The sequence below is a fragment of the Atractosteus spatula genome, chromosome 14 (genome assembly GCF_055471065.1).
Source record: "Atractosteus spatula isolate fAtrSpa1 chromosome 14, fAtrSpa1.hap1, whole genome shotgun sequence".
Classification (NCBI taxonomy): domain Eukaryota; kingdom Metazoa; phylum Chordata; class Actinopteri; order Semionotiformes; family Lepisosteidae; genus Atractosteus; species Atractosteus spatula.
This window is the reverse complement of record NC_142719.1, coordinates 25,869,375-25,887,581: the sequence shown is the minus strand read 5'-3', so window position 1 is coordinate 25,887,581 and position 18,207 is coordinate 25,869,375. Positions and strand designations below refer to the sequence as shown.

General features: G+C 36.6%; 1 protein-coding gene across 1 annotated transcript in view; it reads right to left on the bottom strand.

Annotated features, from left to right (window-relative positions):
- Window positions 1-16,797, bottom strand: part of fstl4 (follistatin-like 4) — a 201,770-nt gene extending 184,973 nt beyond the window's left edge. The window contains exon 1 of the mRNA XM_088933418.1: window positions 16,647-16,797. Within this exon, the coding sequence (XP_088789544.1) occupies window positions 16,647-16,797 (151 nt within the window). The remainder of the gene's footprint in view (window positions 1-16,646) is intronic.
- Between the last annotated feature and the right edge of the window lie 1,410 nt (window positions 16,798-18,207).

Below are 18,207 nucleotides of genomic sequence, written 5' to 3'. Positions count from 1 at the left end.
CATAGTTAAGTATTTATCAGCAAAGTGGGGTTTTTTTCTAAATTTCTGTAACAACAGTTCTAAATAAGGAGATCTACAGTTATGATCATACTGGACAAGAATATTTTTGTGACAAACAGCCTAAAAAATAGCAATGATACACACTGTACTTTTTGTTTAGGCATGTGACCAAATGGGTATGTTAGTTTTGAAATTACTCAAACTTTGTAATATTAATAATAAATAAGAAAGGAATTCTCTATTAGGGGCTCTTGTACAACTTTTACTTCTAATCAATACAAAATAAGACGATTTCTCAGTTTGAAATGTAAATCATGCAGATGTACCTAATTTACAAATTTATACGAGAGTCTATTAGAAACTCTCAAGTAGGTTACTGGCAAAACAAAATGAGCCTTTAGTTCTATCTCTGTTAAAGTGGTCAGGAACAATTGTACTTTCTAACCAAGAACAAGATAAAATTCTCATGACCTCTCAATATCTCTATATTTTGGAAACCAGTACAGACATGGTCAAAATAAAAGAATTCTTAAATATTGTATTAGCTTCTGAACAGGTTAGACTTTTACACGCTTCTATAACTCTGCAGGAACTGAAGGCAGCTGCTTAATCCATGCAAGACTGGAAGTCTCCAGGCTTAGATGACATTTCACCTATTGCTGACAGTGTGGGATCAAACTGGACCTTTCAGTAAATTTTTCACTGCAGACTGTCACTTTTTATGAAGATCAAACATGTGCTATAATGTACTTCTTCTTTATAAAAGCAAAGAGTCATTAGGGTGTTTTAGCTATGGGTTATTATCACCACTAAACTGAAATATAAAATGGTTTAAAAAAGACAAAGAGTCATTAGAATGTTTTCACGATGGGTAATTATCACTGTTAAACTGCAATATAAAATTTCTTTCAAAGAAGGTGTGTTACTGTACCTTATACATCATGTTCAGACATACTTCCTAAAGGTTATGTAACGGAACAGTTCTTTCCAGACCCTGTGCGGACGACACAATCCGGGATGGAGTGAGGAAACACTAGGAAAAAGTAATGCAGGAATACGGGGATGAAAATAGGGGGGGGTGTCCAAAGTGCGCAGGTGTCCAGGGAGTGAGTCCGGGGCAAACTATCCAGTAGAAATCCAAAGGGGAAATCCAAACACGAGCAAAGTCCAAAGCCGGGGGGTCCATCCAAGAACAGACAAGATAAAAACTGGAACCAGATCGGAACCGGTGGAAGGGGAACGGGAACAGAGAATAAAACCTTAACGGGATCAGGTGCTTCCAGGTCCCGGACTCGCATGATACGGAGATCAGATGCAGAGCCCGGATTAACGTCAGCACCTGGCTTTTAAGGTGGACTGGGAACAGTGGATAGGTGCACAAAATCAAGTCTGAAGTGAAAGGGCCGGAGCACCCTTAAGGGGGAGGGACTACAGTTGTGACAGGTGTGCATTCTTTCTGATAAGGTATGGAACATCTTCCATATTCTGGATCTGGCCTCTAATAAAGTAACTTGAGCAGTGCTTTCTTTAAATGCAAAGAAAGTATTTGATTGCCTGAAATGTACCCTGGGCTTTGAGCTTTGCCATTCATTTATACAAAAAGTACTTTGTGCAATCCCACAGGTTGCCCTTCGATCTGATCATTGAAATCTCCTCAGTTCCCACTTGGCAGAGGTACAGTACTAAAAAAAGCTAGATACCATATCCGCATTAGTCTTGTTGTCCAGTTCGGTGCTGGTGACATTATCTTGTTTGTTTCTGATATTTCCAGTTCAAACTCCTACAGTGAATTTTGAACTTTGGCAATAGCTTGGGTCACTCTCATGTTGGTTAAAAAAACAACAACAAAATGAGTCAAAATCAATTCGTATGCCTTTGAGTCTTGCTGCAAGGACTAGAATTTATCTTTCATTCCATTTGTTCTGTAACAGTCCTCAGGTTTTACTTTTGCTTTTAGTAACTTCCAATAGCTTTGTAAGGAGGATATGTTTCAGTCACTGAATAAAATTAAAACAGATATGACAAGACTTCTTTAGGGGCTAACACTACAGGCTAAGATCCCTATTATAAAAATTAGCATGCTTCCTCACATTTGTTTTATTTTTGTTTTCCATTATCTCCTATCAGGGATATCATTTTGCAAAGGTCTTGAGGGGGGAAATAGATATTTGCTTATTTAGGAAAAAAAAAAACTCTGCATGATTAAAACCCAGGGAACTGTCACCACTATCCGTTGAATTTGTGGTATTTTGCATGCTGATAAAAGACAAGATCAGTGTATGTAAATGAGGGAAACTGGACCTTTTCTTTGTATGACAACAACCATGCTAGTAAACTCTTTCAAAAAATCATTTCAGGGAGATGGTAACAGCCTTTTCTGGCCTGGTAAAGTAGATGGTAAGTTTTATGAACGAGTCTCTGCATGAGTTCTTGTGTAACCCTCTCTGTCACAGATATACTCGTGGTCTACTCACTGCTCGACTGCACCTACAAGTGGTCTGACAAGTATCCTGTGTTAAAGCGCTTTGGCATGTGACTGGTGTGACCATGCTACTGACCCCTAGATTATTCCTGCTCAATGATTCCCAGGTCACAACAATTTTTATTTCAACAATTAACTGCAGCCAAAACCTAGCTTTTACGAGGTTAGTTGGAGGATGAGATATCAATAAGCCATGCTTGATTGCACTTATTTTTAGACATTTCTTTGGGAAGACGTGGGACCACATTGTATTTTGCTAGTACACAGTCTGAGACAGCATGGTCATATGCGTTGTGTCATCTTCAAGGAATGTTTTAATTAGTCCTCTCTTCGTGTGCTACAGTGGATGTATTATGTTTGATGTATGGCTGTGTTCTTAGTAGTTAATAAAAACATTTCGGAACTAAAAAGTATCAATGCAAATATAACAACATAACATCACTTTAGTAGCCCTATACAATTTCTTGCATTAGGAATTCATCTTTTCGCATACCCCAGCTCGCTCTCCATGAGACACAGACAGGGAGAGAGAAGCCTGGGGTCAGAGCGCAGGGTCAACCATTGTACAGCGCCCCCAGAGAAGTTGGGGTTAAGGGCCTTGCTCAGGTGCCCAACGGAGTAGGAATCCTCACAGCTGCAGAATTTGAACTGGCAACCTTCCAGACACAGGTGCAGATTCTTAGCCACAGAACCACCGCTCTGCCCGTTGTATTTTGTGACCAAATGCAATAAGTTGTATTTTTGATTTTGAGGAACTTATCAGAATATTGAAATAAGCATCTCCTTGCACTTGTGCGTGTGACAGGTAAACTGAACTGAACTGAATCATGCAGATGTCTATAAACCCTATTGTATCCGTAAAAAGTACTATTAAATTCATCCATTTCTGGGTCATGAGGGAGCCAGAGCCTATCCCAGCAACAGGTGCTAAGAAGGCTACACCCTAGATGTAATTTCAGTCCATCACAGGGCACATACCTGGGTTAATTTTCCCAGAACCCAAAAAAGCTCTTTGGACTGTGGGAGGAAACCCACATAAGCATGGAGAGAACATACAAACTCCACACAGATAGCACCCATGGTTAAGAATTGAACCCCAGGCCCCAACACAGCAAGGCAGCAATGCTAACCACTGTGCCACCCACTATCAAATTAATGATTATTACAATTTATATTTTTTAAAAATCACAGCATGGTTCAGGAAAATTAAAATGTATTCAACAGATGTATGAATCATCTATTAATATTATGGAAACCAAAAGGTTAACTACATACAATTTGATATTTTATATATCTGTGTGTAACTGTTATTAGCACCCCATGTTGCTCTTTGCATAATAATATAGGAGATTTATAATAGCTTTTCATATTAATCAAAAATAATTTATAAGAAGAAGTTGAAAAAGGCAGTAAAAGCCTCTTCTTTTTTCACATATAATGAGAATAAATAAAGGAGTTGGAAATGCAGAAAGGGGCACCACCATTTTCTCATTTGTATGTTTGATCAGAATATTTGTTCTCCATTTTTTCTTCCTACAAGAACTTTAGTTCATATAAATTTGCCTTAAATAAAAGTGCCTTATCCAGACCCAGAAGCAAACATATTTACATTTTGTACCTGTATAAATTGCTTAAAAGCTGTACTGTATGCATGTAAATACTTAGTAAGGAATTTAAAATACTGGATAACTAAATGCTTTAAGAAAAGACATTAAACAGAATATACTGTAAATTCTGCATCTGTGACTACAAGACTAAGAGCTCTCCCTGATGGGTCATCAGCCATTACATGCAATAAAGTGACACAATACTAAATATACCTTTGAACATGAAGTATAATATTCTTCAAATTGCATAACTATCAAAATTTGCTGACAAGCTTTCTTTATAGCTCATAATCATAAACCAGTTGTCTTTGAAGTTGTGCTTTTGTCTCCGTAAGTACCATAAAATCTGTGTTTTCATCGCTTATGGCATTTTCAAACTTAAAATGACAAAAAGGAGGCTCAAAAATCAATAACTATTTCACTTCCCTCAAGTTATGTGTCACATGGGTTTTCAAGGAGTCATGACCTCTTTTCCTTCTTCACTTAGAAAAGTTAATATATCTTATTTCCTTGGTTTGGTCATTGGGTTTATGTTACTTGGAATCTATGTCTCTATGACATTCAGCAAATAACTTTACCCTGTAGACTCAATATACTGTACATTATAGATGTTCTATCAATATTCGCCACACTGAATTTAAAAATCACCTGATCCCTTCTTGATGCCTGCTCCATTCTAACCTAATGAATGACTAGTCATCCTTTGCATCAAGAGACTTTCCATCATTTAAAGTGTGGCATTCCATCATGGTAGTAACAGGACAATGTGTAACACAAGGGTCATTGAAAAAAATATTTCAAATGCATGACACTGCATATTACTTTAGCAAGAAAAGAAGAAGAGAAATAAAAAGTTTGATCTGCATACAGTATCTTGTCAGGTCAGTTACTTACCATACTTACGATCTCTTTCAGGCTTTGTGATGTTTTTTCTCAGCATCCTCGTCTTCCTGATTCTTCACAGTAACCTTGAACAAATAACATTCAGTGGCAGCTACAGCTATTTGTGAAAACGAGAAAAGAAAATTAAGAAAGGCAGGTAGGTTTGACTTTAAAATTATACTAATCAATTTAAAGTAACAAATTGTCTGAAAAACACTTTAAAAATATTGTGTGCCAAAAATTAAGAATGCATTACATAACATGTCTATAGTCAAGGAAAACACACTTAAAAACATCATAAGAAACATTAGATATAATTATTACTAATAGAAAAAGGGAAAACAGATAAAACAGTTAATTTGGAATGTATGGGTTAATGGCTGAAAAAGATAAGTAATGTACACAAGGTTTAAATGAGCATACATACAAAGACAACCACAGTGCACATGTTCATGAACATTACATTAAGGCCTTTTATTAATACAACAATTAGTTCATTATTTCATGAATCACGAGTCTATCAACAGAAACACAGAAAAAAGGTGAAACACAGTGAAAATGGTGTGCTGACAATAGTGTTTCCCAAAAGACAAGATTTCAATTAGGTGGGGACTGAGCAGATGAAACAACCAAGAAAATTACCATTTTAGGTTGTCTCAGAAAAGAAACATTACCACCTTTGTTCCAAATCAAGACCTAAGTGGATAAAGATTAGCTAAAATAAAACATGTTCCTGAAGAGAACCCACAAGAATGAATGGAATCAAAGAGAAATATTAAGTTGCATTAGAAAGTCATTCACTGATAAGCCAAGGTTTTACTGTTTTGGTAATGTTTCTGGGCAGTTTGAAGACAAGATAGAATATTAGAATGCTTACAAATAAGAAGAGGCCCCATCTTGTTTGTTTCATACTTAAGTGAAAGTCAAATTGCATATCGCTCTCTCTTTTTTAAAAAGAAACAAGAAAAGATATACCGAATATGTGTTACATCCACCTGGTTTTAAATTGCCAGTTGTGTGTTGTTCACATCTCACCCCGCAACTACAAACCCCAGTGACCACACACAGGGGAGAATAAGAGGATGTTAAGCAGACTTCTCATACTTGCTCACCTTCCAGCCATTTGTCTCTTAACATGTCACAGGCAACACAGGCAGCATGCCTACAAATCCCAGGAGGCCACAGGGGGCGCTCAGAGCTGAGAAAGGCCGCCAACTAACAACACCCTAAACTCAGCTGTGCTTAGCTAATTGTGCAAAGCCACTTGGGGAATCCCAGTACTTTATTCATTGTGTAAAGAAGCAGTTCCTATTCTTAGTCCTAAAATGAACTCCTCTTTAGTTTCCAAAAGCGATCTCTTGTCCTTGTTCAACTGCTGAATATGACAGAGTCCCTTGGGTTGTTCCTGTCTATAGTGCTTGGGATTTTATATGCTTGAATCAAATCTCCTTTCAATCTCCTTTGTCCTGGCCTGAAGAGAAGTAGATCCTTTTATTTGTCTATACAGTGCATGTATGTGACAAACCCCTGAAAACAAGAATCACTCTTCCTGTTCTTCTCTGAACTCTTTCTAAGGCTATAATATCATTTTTGTGAACCGAACACAATATTTTAAATTAGGTCTTATAGGTGCTTTGTAAAATATAATTTGGAGTCTTATGAAGCATGACATTTACAGTGGGGCACATTTTATCGTAAATTTGGATCAACAGCCTGGATTAAATCAAAACTCCATCCACTAGGCATTCACAGCAAACTCAGTGCTCGTTTGTGGCTTTTTCTTTGCCAGAGGCTTTTTGCTTTTCCACAATAAAAACCCGCCATTGAGTATTGGGATTGTGATTTGCAATTGGTGAGCGGGTAGGGATTTTGATTTAATCCGGGACCAAGTCTGTCTAACACGCATTTGTGATTTGTTGAGAATTGATCTTCTCCAGTAGCCCATTGCTGAAGCAAATATTGACTGATAAATTTAATCAACCTGAAACATGTCACACTGGAATGGTGCTCAATCGAAAGCAAGTCAGCGACCCTGAGCTAGCTGTTATTATTTATAAAGTACCACTTGAATGAAGAGGAACAATGTGGGGTGCTTCTGGGCATTTCATTAATTGTCTCCCCTTCTGTATGTGAATAAGAATTTAACATGAAAAGAAAAAGAATCATCTGGGAGCCTGAGGTCATGTTCTTCGTATTGTTTTAAGTAATATCAACATTATTAACTTTATCAGCCCTGACATTATAGTAGTAGTTTCTTATTTTGAAAAAAAATGAAAAACTTGTGATCAACTTGTGATCCGGGTGTCTTGTGCATTGTCCAGTTAGGGAGCAGGGTATATGATTTTGTTATGCCTTATTTGGCTGCCCCATTCTTCAGTGGTCTATTTCACTCATGAGAAGCTGTGTAGATGTGAGGCACTAACGATTCTTTCTAAAATACACAGCGTGGAAGATATACAGAAGCTTTGATTATAAAATAATGCCAGTAACTCTTTATTTGATATTGCTGTATGATGGCTTTATGATCCCTTCATGCTGCTACACAAGATATTATGATCAAATGCATAATACTGTACAGAAACCGGCATTCAGTAAATTACATAGTATCTGAATAAGAAGTCACGACTTTTTGTTTTAGTATCGCATCGTACCAAATGCTATAAACGATGCTAAAACAAATGTCATGACCTCTTATGCACATTATGTCATTTGCATGTCCCTGTGAATCATTATGCATGTGATTATAATGTCTTGTGTAGCAGTTATGAAGGGATTATGAAGCCATTATGCAGCCACGTTCAAATAAAGGAAGTACCTGCTGAAAAAAATCTGAAAACATTAAATTGTGTAATGATTAATTTACGAATGTTAGAGGTGTAATTCATTATATGGAGACACTTTTTCAAAATCTTGCACGGGTAAATCGGATCCAGGTTTTTCAGTCACAATTACATGAAAATGATTTTTGTTTTGATATTCTACCTTTTTCAATGACATTCCCATTTGAAACCCTCAGCTGAATCAAAGCTTTTGGTTAAGAACATCTGTTTGTATTTGAGTGACATCTTGTCAAGCTTCCTCTGGAGGTAAATTGTATGTTGCTCCAAGTTATGGGATGTGGGGGTCCTTTGTTTCACTGAGTAGTAGTTGAGCTGGGTGTTACTGTTGTATTTCCTGTGGTTAGAATTGCTGGGTGTCTAGTTCTATATTATATGTTTATCTTTATATTGGGTAACACTAAAAAATGAGACAAAAAAGGTTATAGAGGAAAAAGGTCACTCAGGCCCTCCATAAAATCTATTTTCTTCAGACTTTGTATGATCCTAATATAGCCCACGGTCTCTGCTTCAGGCATTGCAATATGACCTACTGTAAATTGAAAACACATTAATCTTACTGTTTTAAAAATGTTCAAACTTGTCTGTGTGTTGGAGCTTGGTGGAATCCACACATGAAAAGAGTTTGAGTCTGTTAGCCTAGACATAATAGGGACTTAGTGTGAGTGAGTAAAATTACAGTGGCCCATTTTTTAAGACTTTCCTTACACACATGAGATCCATAAATTCCATTTAAAATAGGTCTGTGTTTGCTTGTAACACATTGAGACAAATGCATACTAAACATTAAAACAACAGCTTTCTTTAAAATCAGAAAATTGTTTTGCTATTTGTATTGAAATATTCAATGATTATTCCACACTGGGTTAATGACATGACCGATGACTTTTCACATTGAAATCTAAATAATTTAGATCCATCTGCTGCTTTTAAATTACACTGGTAAACAGTAAAATGCACATCTTAAAACTGATGAAATTGCTGGTTTGTGGAGAATGCTGGAGCTCCTCTTTAAAATGTATGAGCTTTAAGTTATACGATGCATTAAATTTACCACATTTCAGTACCTTTCAGTAGGTTTGCGATCCATGCAAAATGTCATTTTTGTGCCACATGTTAGATCCCCTATGCCAAAAAGCTTACTTCAGAGAGATATAACAGATCTAGGGAAAAGGCACTGACATTACAGGGATCATTAACCCAAGACATAAAGCAAGAGCATTTCCTTGCTTAATGATGCTTTGATAAGCTCTTTTTTGGAAATAAACATAATCTGTTAACTTTCAGTCTTTTTTGTAGTGCATACAATGTGTTAGAAGCAAAATAAAATGCATAGACAAAGCTACCAATACAGTAGGTTGATTTTGTGTGCTTTTATCATTGACACAAGCAAACAATTGTACTGTTTTTTCTTCTGTGCATTCATGTGAGTATTCATGTGTGCTTTTCTTTTTCTGAGCTTGTTTTGTGTTTTGTGTTTGTATGGAACAAGCAAAGCTATCGCACAGAATTTTGTGAAACGGCAGAGTTTAAAAGACTGCTGTTCTAACATATATACAGTATCTATACAGTATATATCCCTTAACTTGTAAGAGTGGAGAAAACAATATCATTCAGAATTTGACAATCTTTTTTAGAAATGTACTGTGTGTAAAAACAATAGTGTTACAATCAGCAGATGTAATATTTGAGCAAGTGAGTTAAAATAATTTTGTTTTAAGAGAATCCAAACTGTACGGCAACAGCTAAGGTGTTTGTACTTGTATTGTGTTTGTATCTTTAACTGTAGAATCTGAAGTTTGGCAATTGATAGAGAAAAACAGTACAACATTATATTCTGATTGTAATGACCCACACCGGAGATTCAGGTGTGTTAGAGAACCCAATCATGGGACAAACATGCGCCTGGGTTTTGAAACCTGCACACAGCATACAGGGAATGCCCAAGCTTCACGTTACTGAGACTGGAGGGAGCGGGTGGGGAATGTGCACTCTGGGATCAGGGTGAGGGATATTTGCAGACTGCCAAGCCAAGGAGACATGTTAGCAGGAAAATCTGGTGCTGTGGCTAGCTCGGAGAGTCCAGAGCGTGGCACAGGTAAAGCACAGGCCAGATTCAAGACAAGCAAAAGTTCTTAACTGGGGAGACATTGCAAAGGACAAGGGAGAATACAGAAGCTGAAATCAAGTTCTGGTCCAAGTTCAAAGCCAGCGCAACACAGAGGGGTGATCAGGGAACACAGTCGAGAAGGAGAACAAACAAAGCAGAACACAGCAATATACACAGAGATGATGCTTGAGGGTCTCAGTGTCCAAACTCAATGGCAGAGCCCCAAGCTCTGTCAGGCCCAAGTATTTATTTTGAGGAGCCACTGGAACAGGTGTGGTCGAAAACCAACTCCAGGCGCTCCAAGTCTTCAAGTCTTTTATAAGCATTTCATTGCACTTGTGCATATGACTAATAAACTGAACTGAACTGAAGTCTCCAGGTGATTAGTTTTCTGCAGCAGCTGGAGAAGAGAGACAGGTTGATGATGATATCACTGGCTGCTGCACCACAGCTAGCTTGTCCTGGAGTGCAAGAGCCAAGGAGAGCATGACACTATTGTGTTTTTTCACTGCTTCATTGAACTCCCCATGGTTTGTTTTTTTGGGAATATTATTGAACTGATTCATGCATTACTTTATCTTCTTTAACGGCAGCTCATCCCTTCTTTGAACTGCAAAAAGGCAGTAACTTTCTTTTTTGTTTGGTACTACAGAAATTTCAATCTGAAATATTTGGTTTTATGCATGTAAAATGAACAACAGAACTGTAAACAGTACCTGCTACCTTTTACTGAAATGTGCAGGATTGTTTGTCGTGTCTTTCTGTCCTCTATTTTATTCCAGTATTAATAATTAAAAAGCATAAAGCATCTTTTATGACTTGTTTTAAATCAGGCTAAATACCTAAATTATATATTTTTTTATTTATCTTGCTGGCAAAAGTAGAAGTCTAAAAAGTTCAACCAAAACAAATAGGGCACAAGTTTCAGTGGCTAAAGCACTATAGATTAGAAAAATTTTAAAAATGCCATGAATAGAAAATCATCTGAATCAAAACAGTGTTTTATTTATTTAAATTAACTTCATTCGAATTAATCAAACTAATGCATGCTTCATGTGGTGGATCTGTGACTAAGGATCTACACCTGTGGCTGGAAGGTTGCCAGTTCGTATCCCGTGGCCGGCAGAGGAATACTCTGCTGGGCCCCTGGCAAGGCTCTTAACCCCAACTACACCAGGGGTGCTATATAAATGGCTGACTCTCTGCTCTGACCTCACGCTTCTCTCCCCATCTGTGTGTCTCATGGGGAGCAAGTTGGGGTATGCGAAAAGACAAATTCCTAATACAAGAATGGAAAGTAAACCGAGTGGTTTTCCCAATAAACGAAAATGATGTTCAGTGACTCACACCAGGAGACAGTGTTTTTCTTCTTCTTCTTTAACCTTTTTGCTCTTTGGGAAGCACAGGTGATCTGCAAATGCTTTCCAGCAGGCTCAATGCTGTTCTGTTCTCTCCATCTCCCTCATGATGTTCCCGTTTCTCTCAGTTCGGCCTCCACTGCTCTTCTAAAGCAGTTTCGTGATCTTCTATGTTTCCTCTTCCCTTGTGGGCTCCAAGTGATGGCTTGCCTGGTGGTGTTAGTCATTGGTTTCCTCATTGTGTACGATTCAGCCCATTTTCTCCATTTAATCTGTACTTCACTTTTTTTCTTGGTTTGTACTTTTCCATAGATCTTCATTACTTATTATGTTTGGCATTTGTATGTCAAGGATGTTTTTTAGGCATTTGTTTATAAAGGTTGAGCTTTATTGCTTGTATTTCCTGTTGTCCACTATGTCTCTGCTACATATAGTAAAACTGATTTGACACTGAAGTTAAAGATTTGTATTTTGGTCTTTTTTGTTTGAAGCACCATACTGTATTTGTCATAGCATTAGGAAAGCCATTCTGGCCTTCCAGATACAGTATAGTGATCTGGAGGCCCATATTTGTACCCTGGAGCTGGGGATTGCTAAATATTAGGTCTTGTCATTCTTACAAACTTTTATTATAACCTCCTTATAATCTTTCACGAAGATTAAAAAGAGTTCAGTAATGCAGATGTTAAACATTAAACTAAAATATTTGCAAGCATTTACCTGAAAATGTATTACTGCAAGAGCAATCTATTTATTTGAAAACCTATAAACATAATGCCTTTTTGTTAAAAAATAAGGTGTAAGCACTATCATCTTAAGGAAGCTACAGTACCAAGTATCATGTTTCAATATAGCGACTTCACAAAACTTTAATGTTCTTCTGTTATAAGCCTGAACTTATCTCCCCCTAAATCCGATATCTAATAATGTAGCACCAGTAAGAAATATCAAAAAGCTGCTGCACCACTTTTATGTTCTTTTGAAATTATTAATGTTGCTAAACCCTATCTTTAGAGAATTTCAAATACATATTCAATTTCCCTAGGGGAAAGCAAAAGTACTGTGTGTGCATTTATTTTTTTCTATATTTCCTTTAAATATAAAATTCCTGCATTAATATAACTAAATAAATATGAATTGCTTCTTCTTTAATGTTCTGTATTTGAGCCAATGAGCTAATCAAAAGTTCTCATTTTACCAAGGACTATATTTTAAGTGTTTTTGAAATTAAGAATATTCACTTTAAGGATGCAGAAAAATTCAGGTCTTTTTTTTTCTTTCAAGCAGGTAGAGGTGTGATTTAGTGTATAGTCTTATTTGATTTCTCGATCTTCAGTTTTCTGTCTCCATATATTAAAGTCATAATATCTACAGCACGCATAACAACTATATTCCTGTGATTTGTTGTTTACTACAGGACTCTGAGAAGGTCAAGAAAGGTTTAAATGTGGCTTACCAGACCATAAGTATAAAACTTTGATTAAGACAAAGAGCTCTGTTTTCATAAGAGCACCAGTGTAGCACATCAATAAACTCTAATGGTCTTACAGAACCATTACAGGGATTAAAAGAGAGCTCATAAAAAAACAATATCCCCCTTGTTTTATAGGCTGTAATGATCTCACAGTGTCTAGTAAAGAAGAACTGGGCTGCACTCCTAATAGATGGCAAGTGTACTCCCTCCCCAAATTAATTTTATTAGCCCAAAAGCGTAAAAAGGACCCTCTTCTGGTGAAGGCCAAGAGTGGGCTATGAAAACCCATTACTGGTGTCAGGAAATCTGTTGTTTCGTAAAACTATGTCAAAAGTCCATTTAAACATAAACATGGCTCCAATATCAGCAGCTCTAAAACTAATGTCTACTACAGAGAGAGAGACCTGCCAATTGTTTATAGCAATTGTTTACAGCATTTTAAGAGGTACTCATGTGTTATTGGCTTTACTATGTAGTTATAAACAGTATTATTGATTGTAAAGTTCAGCCAGGATTTGTTCAGGGGGTGTGGAGGGGGATGGTATTTCAAATATACAGCTTTGTAGTAAATCAAGAGAAGTGAATAATAGCATGGCCTATTGTCATTTTTAATCCCACGGGAATGATTGCATGCTCGCTGACCTCCTACTTTCCTATTTAAATGCACATTCACACAGTCAGAAAGTGCTAGTTTTTCTGCCTAGTGGTTCATTCTACAATTAGTTTTAAGCAACAGGAGCGCTGGAGTATTTTAAACAAGACTGTTACTGCTATATTACTTGAATATGTTGTAGCCAAGAATTTATAACTAGAAAATAAAAAGTACTGGATGACATTGGATATTTTAAATTTGTGTGAACTATATTATAAATAATGGAATTGCAGGGAATAGATTCCACCAATTAAAATAAAGTTAATTTTAAAATATATTAGAGTTATGTAATGGAATATCATTACATCAGTCTATTAATGTAGGTATTGTGTACTTTTTAATGTGCTGGAGCTAATTTGTTAATGCTTCATTAGTAGATGATTAGTGTGAAAGAAATGTTATGCTGTAGTCAAGCTCTGTTATTATTATGTATCATTTTTGTATTTTTTAGGTTTATAAGACAAACACAGTGTGTTTTTTCTTTTGCCTTATAATATGATCCTATTTCTATCTCATATAGTGAAATAGTTTTACTTTAAGAACACCTTAGATGAGCACGTGGGAGACTGTGGTTCAATCAAGATGCTTAATTAAAAGCTATAGCAGATGGCGCTAAAGTTTCATGAGAAAAATAATTATTATTTAGCATTACAAGTTTTACTAGTAGGATTTCAGATTGTATTTTAATTAAGTACTATGGTTACAATTTTAAGATTTTCATGAGAGATTGTGAGCAATACTTCAATAATATTAAACTTTTATACAATCTTGGAAAATCTCATCCTTGCCTGCAAATCCTGAATTATGAACTAAAAATGAAGCAAGGATCAAATAAATAAAAAACAGTTTTAAGCACATTAAAACATTACCTTCAACTCATAACATAATTAAGTTATATTGAAAACTCACAATGTATTCTGGCATTTTCATAACCTGCAGCTAACATAATGAATAGCATAGGAATGTGTTACCTCTTCCATTGGCACGTTTTCTAATGAGAGCTAAGTTTGTATATTCTTTCTTGACATCTAGAACTAATGGTTCCTGTGTTTCTTTGACCTCATACCACTCCAGCTGCAGAAAAAAAATAGTAAAGTAAATCAGTAAGATCCAGGTGTTGAACACCTCCAACACAAACAGCACATGAAATAAAAACCTGTCTCTTGACAGAGAAGTCTGGACATCTCAACTCTATCGATTGCTGTGTCCTCCCTGACTGTCCTTAGACTCAACTTAAGGACACTGGCAAACAGTGACTTTAAACCTATAAGAAATGTCTCATTTTTCTAATCTTCTTCTTATGTAATTCATGATTTGTGATTTCCAAACATCGACAGTTTTTTCTGAACACTTGAACTTGATTTAACTGCATATAGCAGATGTGCATCTGGTTTACACAGCAGCAAGTGTTCAATATAGGTTGGAAGAAATGTGAAGTTTATCTGCTTTTACATTACATCTCATTAATGTTATCCACAGAGTACCCACAAACTGATTTTGACTCTTGTATTACATAATAATTACACAGGTAACAATGTATAAATACAAAGGCTTAGTTCTCATTCTGCAAGGAGTTTCCTGTTTGTTTTATAAACCCTGACCTTAAAGCACTTTCATTTGTATCAAGTCTCTCTTTGTTTTATCAGGTGTATTCAGCTAGAATATATACTGACACCAGCTGGGTAATTTATATCACAAAGAGTCTGATTGAATGTGGTAGACACAAATCCTCCAGGGACTGTTTTATTTCAATCTGTAAACGCTAACTGAAATGTAATGTTAAACGGCTTTTCAGAAAAAAATCAATCCTATTGCAAACATCTTGCCAGACAACAAACCTATCATTTAAGAACATAAGAAGGTTACAAATGAGAAGAGGCCATTCAGCTCATTGTGCTCATTTAGGGGCTAGTAGATTATTGATCCAAGAATCTCAGCCATTTCCTAAAAGATTCCAGGGAATTGGCTTGAACAACATGGCTTGTCAACTTGTTCCCGCCACCTGCCACACTTTGTGTAAAAGTGTGTCTTGTTCTTGGTTCTAAATACCCTTCATCTAAACTTCCAGTTTTGCCTCTTTTTTTTCATTTTGCTACTGATAATAAAAGCAATGCTTTATGAGGTAAATATTTTTCAAATTAATTCCTCTGTTCAAGAATGCAGAGATTCATTTACTTTGTACCAATAACCTGCAGTTACTGTAGTCCTCTTCTTTGAACTATTTCTATTGCAACAATATCCATTTCATAAAGCAATACTAAGAAGTGACTGGTACACACCTGAAGAAGGCTCCACGGCCGAAACGTTGTGTTTTCTTTCTTCTATTTTCAGCATGGAATAAACCTATTACTTGTTCCTTAGCAGCCTATGCATGCTGACGCAGCTACTCACCTGAACTCCTAAGAAGTGATCTCAGTATCCTAAGTGACGTCTAACTAATACATTTTATCACCTTTACAATTCTTCAATCGACTGATTTTCTAACTGCTTCTTCCAATCCAAAGTCATGAGAAAGCCAGAGCCTATCCTGACAAACAACAGGTGCAAGGTAGAATACACCCTGGTAGGGACTCCAGTCTATCACAGGTCACGGACAGACAAACACAGACACACTCACACCAGAGCCAATTAACTAACCAGTAGGTTTTTGGACTATGGTAGGAAGCTGGAGCAGATAGCAACCCCAGGTCCAGAACTGAATCCAGGGCCCCAGCGCAGTGAGGCAGCAGTATTAAACACTCTTCCACCATGCTGCTCTCACAGTAAATTACTTCCTTTGAGTTTTACACCATATATATTTCTCACTTTTCTGTACATTGTCTGGAAGATGACTATGAATAAATATAACCTACAATAGGAACTACAGGTTGTTTCCTCTAGTGCCACTAAACCTATATATATTGTTTTACATTTGCTACAGCAGTGCCAAAGGCATCGTAGATTTCCTTTAGAAACTTTTTAAGCAGTCTTTTCACATACCTATGCCAGAATCAAGGTCATTTATATAAATTAGGAGGTGCGATGGTAATAATATAACAGAGGTAAGACGCTGTCTGGTTTAGTTTTGTCTCCCTTTATGTGGATGGGTGGAACATTTGCAATCCTCCAAAAACTGGCCATAGCTCATGCAGTTTTAATGAAAGTTTGGGAGGAATGAAGGCAGCCAAACTCATTAAACTCAGCTCCTGCAAACTCTCACTAATTCTGACATAAGCACTCAGACTCCATATATACCAAATGTCACCCTCTCTTCTTCCTCGCTCCTTGTCGCATCCCTCCTCCACCCCCTCTCCACCTTTGCAGCTGCCCAATTGGTCACATGGGGGCCCTATCCTCCTCGTCCAATGGCCAGGAGGTTGGCTCTTAGCCAAGCAGGTTAAGGCAAATCTTTGCATCTCAATAAACAATTCTACCTTCTCTCAATCTTCGGCTGCTGTCATTCCTCGTGAAGTCTTTCTAGTGACCCCTGAAAGATCCTAGTTAATGGGTTGTGAAAAACATCTGTCTGCCATTTCATTAAGACTAATTGGAAAAACCTAAAGAAGAAGATTAAGAATGCTTTTCTAAACATTCACCAGTTCTGTATGCTTACCCAGGTCTTAAGAATAACACTGTATATAGTTTCACAGGCTTTGAGTAGCACTTAGACTTGTTAATATTAACTTAGTTAAGAGAGTCCAGGACAAGCTCTCAATTCAAATCTTTATGTGTTGCTTGTATTGTTACTGAATGACATTTTGGGATACAAGAATACCAAAAGAATTTCAGAACATATGGGGGAGCTAATTTACTAAGAGTTAAGTAGACAAATGAGTATCATCTGACCATCTACAGTATACCATACCCAGAGCTGGTTACAGAGGAAAAAGACGCATGGTCATGTCATGAAGTGGGGAGAACAGCTGCGACAATTTAGATTAGCCAATCAAGACCCTGACCATGTCTTCATACCCCTGTAAAAAACACAGAAGCTAGCTAAATTAATAGTGTTCATTCTGCACTATTTTTTCTTCACAGTGTAGCAGATTGCAATCTAGGAGTGAATGTCGTTGTGTTGTTGTATATCCGTACATTGTTATATAATATATACAGTATACAGTAATCCATTAAACAATTGTGATATTATGTTGAATTTGTGTATTTTTCTTATTCAGCTGAAGTGAAAAGGCTGACTAGATACATTAGTATCTTTTATTTCACACTGTACAGAATCCTTATACAAGTATTGCACTCCTTTGTCACTACTTGCTATTTTGCCTGCAGCTTGCTGAAGTTACAAATCTGAAGACTGTGCTACGAATTCTTATGCCAGAAGCCACAGGCTTGGGATGTCACAAAAGAAAATGACATGTACCCTCATTTCCACAGTGAAGAAAATGGCAAGGGTGTATGATGTTTGTTTGTTTTTTCCTGTGCTCAAAGAGAACACTTTCCAGTGAACAGGAAAGAAAATCTTCTCTCCTGCTATCAAAATCACCCATAAAAGAAAGGAGACCCACTCTTTATCTGTTGCAATTATAAATGTTATTTGGAGAGGAGAACAATAACACACATTACCTATCTCAGTGTTCACTATTCTTTAATTGCAAAGCTAGAAAAATATTTAGCTATGCATTTGTTTGCTCCAAATAAATATTTTGTCTGGAATTACTGTTAAATTAATAAATGTTTCAAATCTCATATTAGGCTTTTAAAAATCTATCTTATTAGCTTTCTATAATTAACTTTGGAACATATTTAAGAGTGTAGCTGTTAGTTGATACTGGTATTGATTCAAACTAATTAAATACTTGAATCCTGCTGTG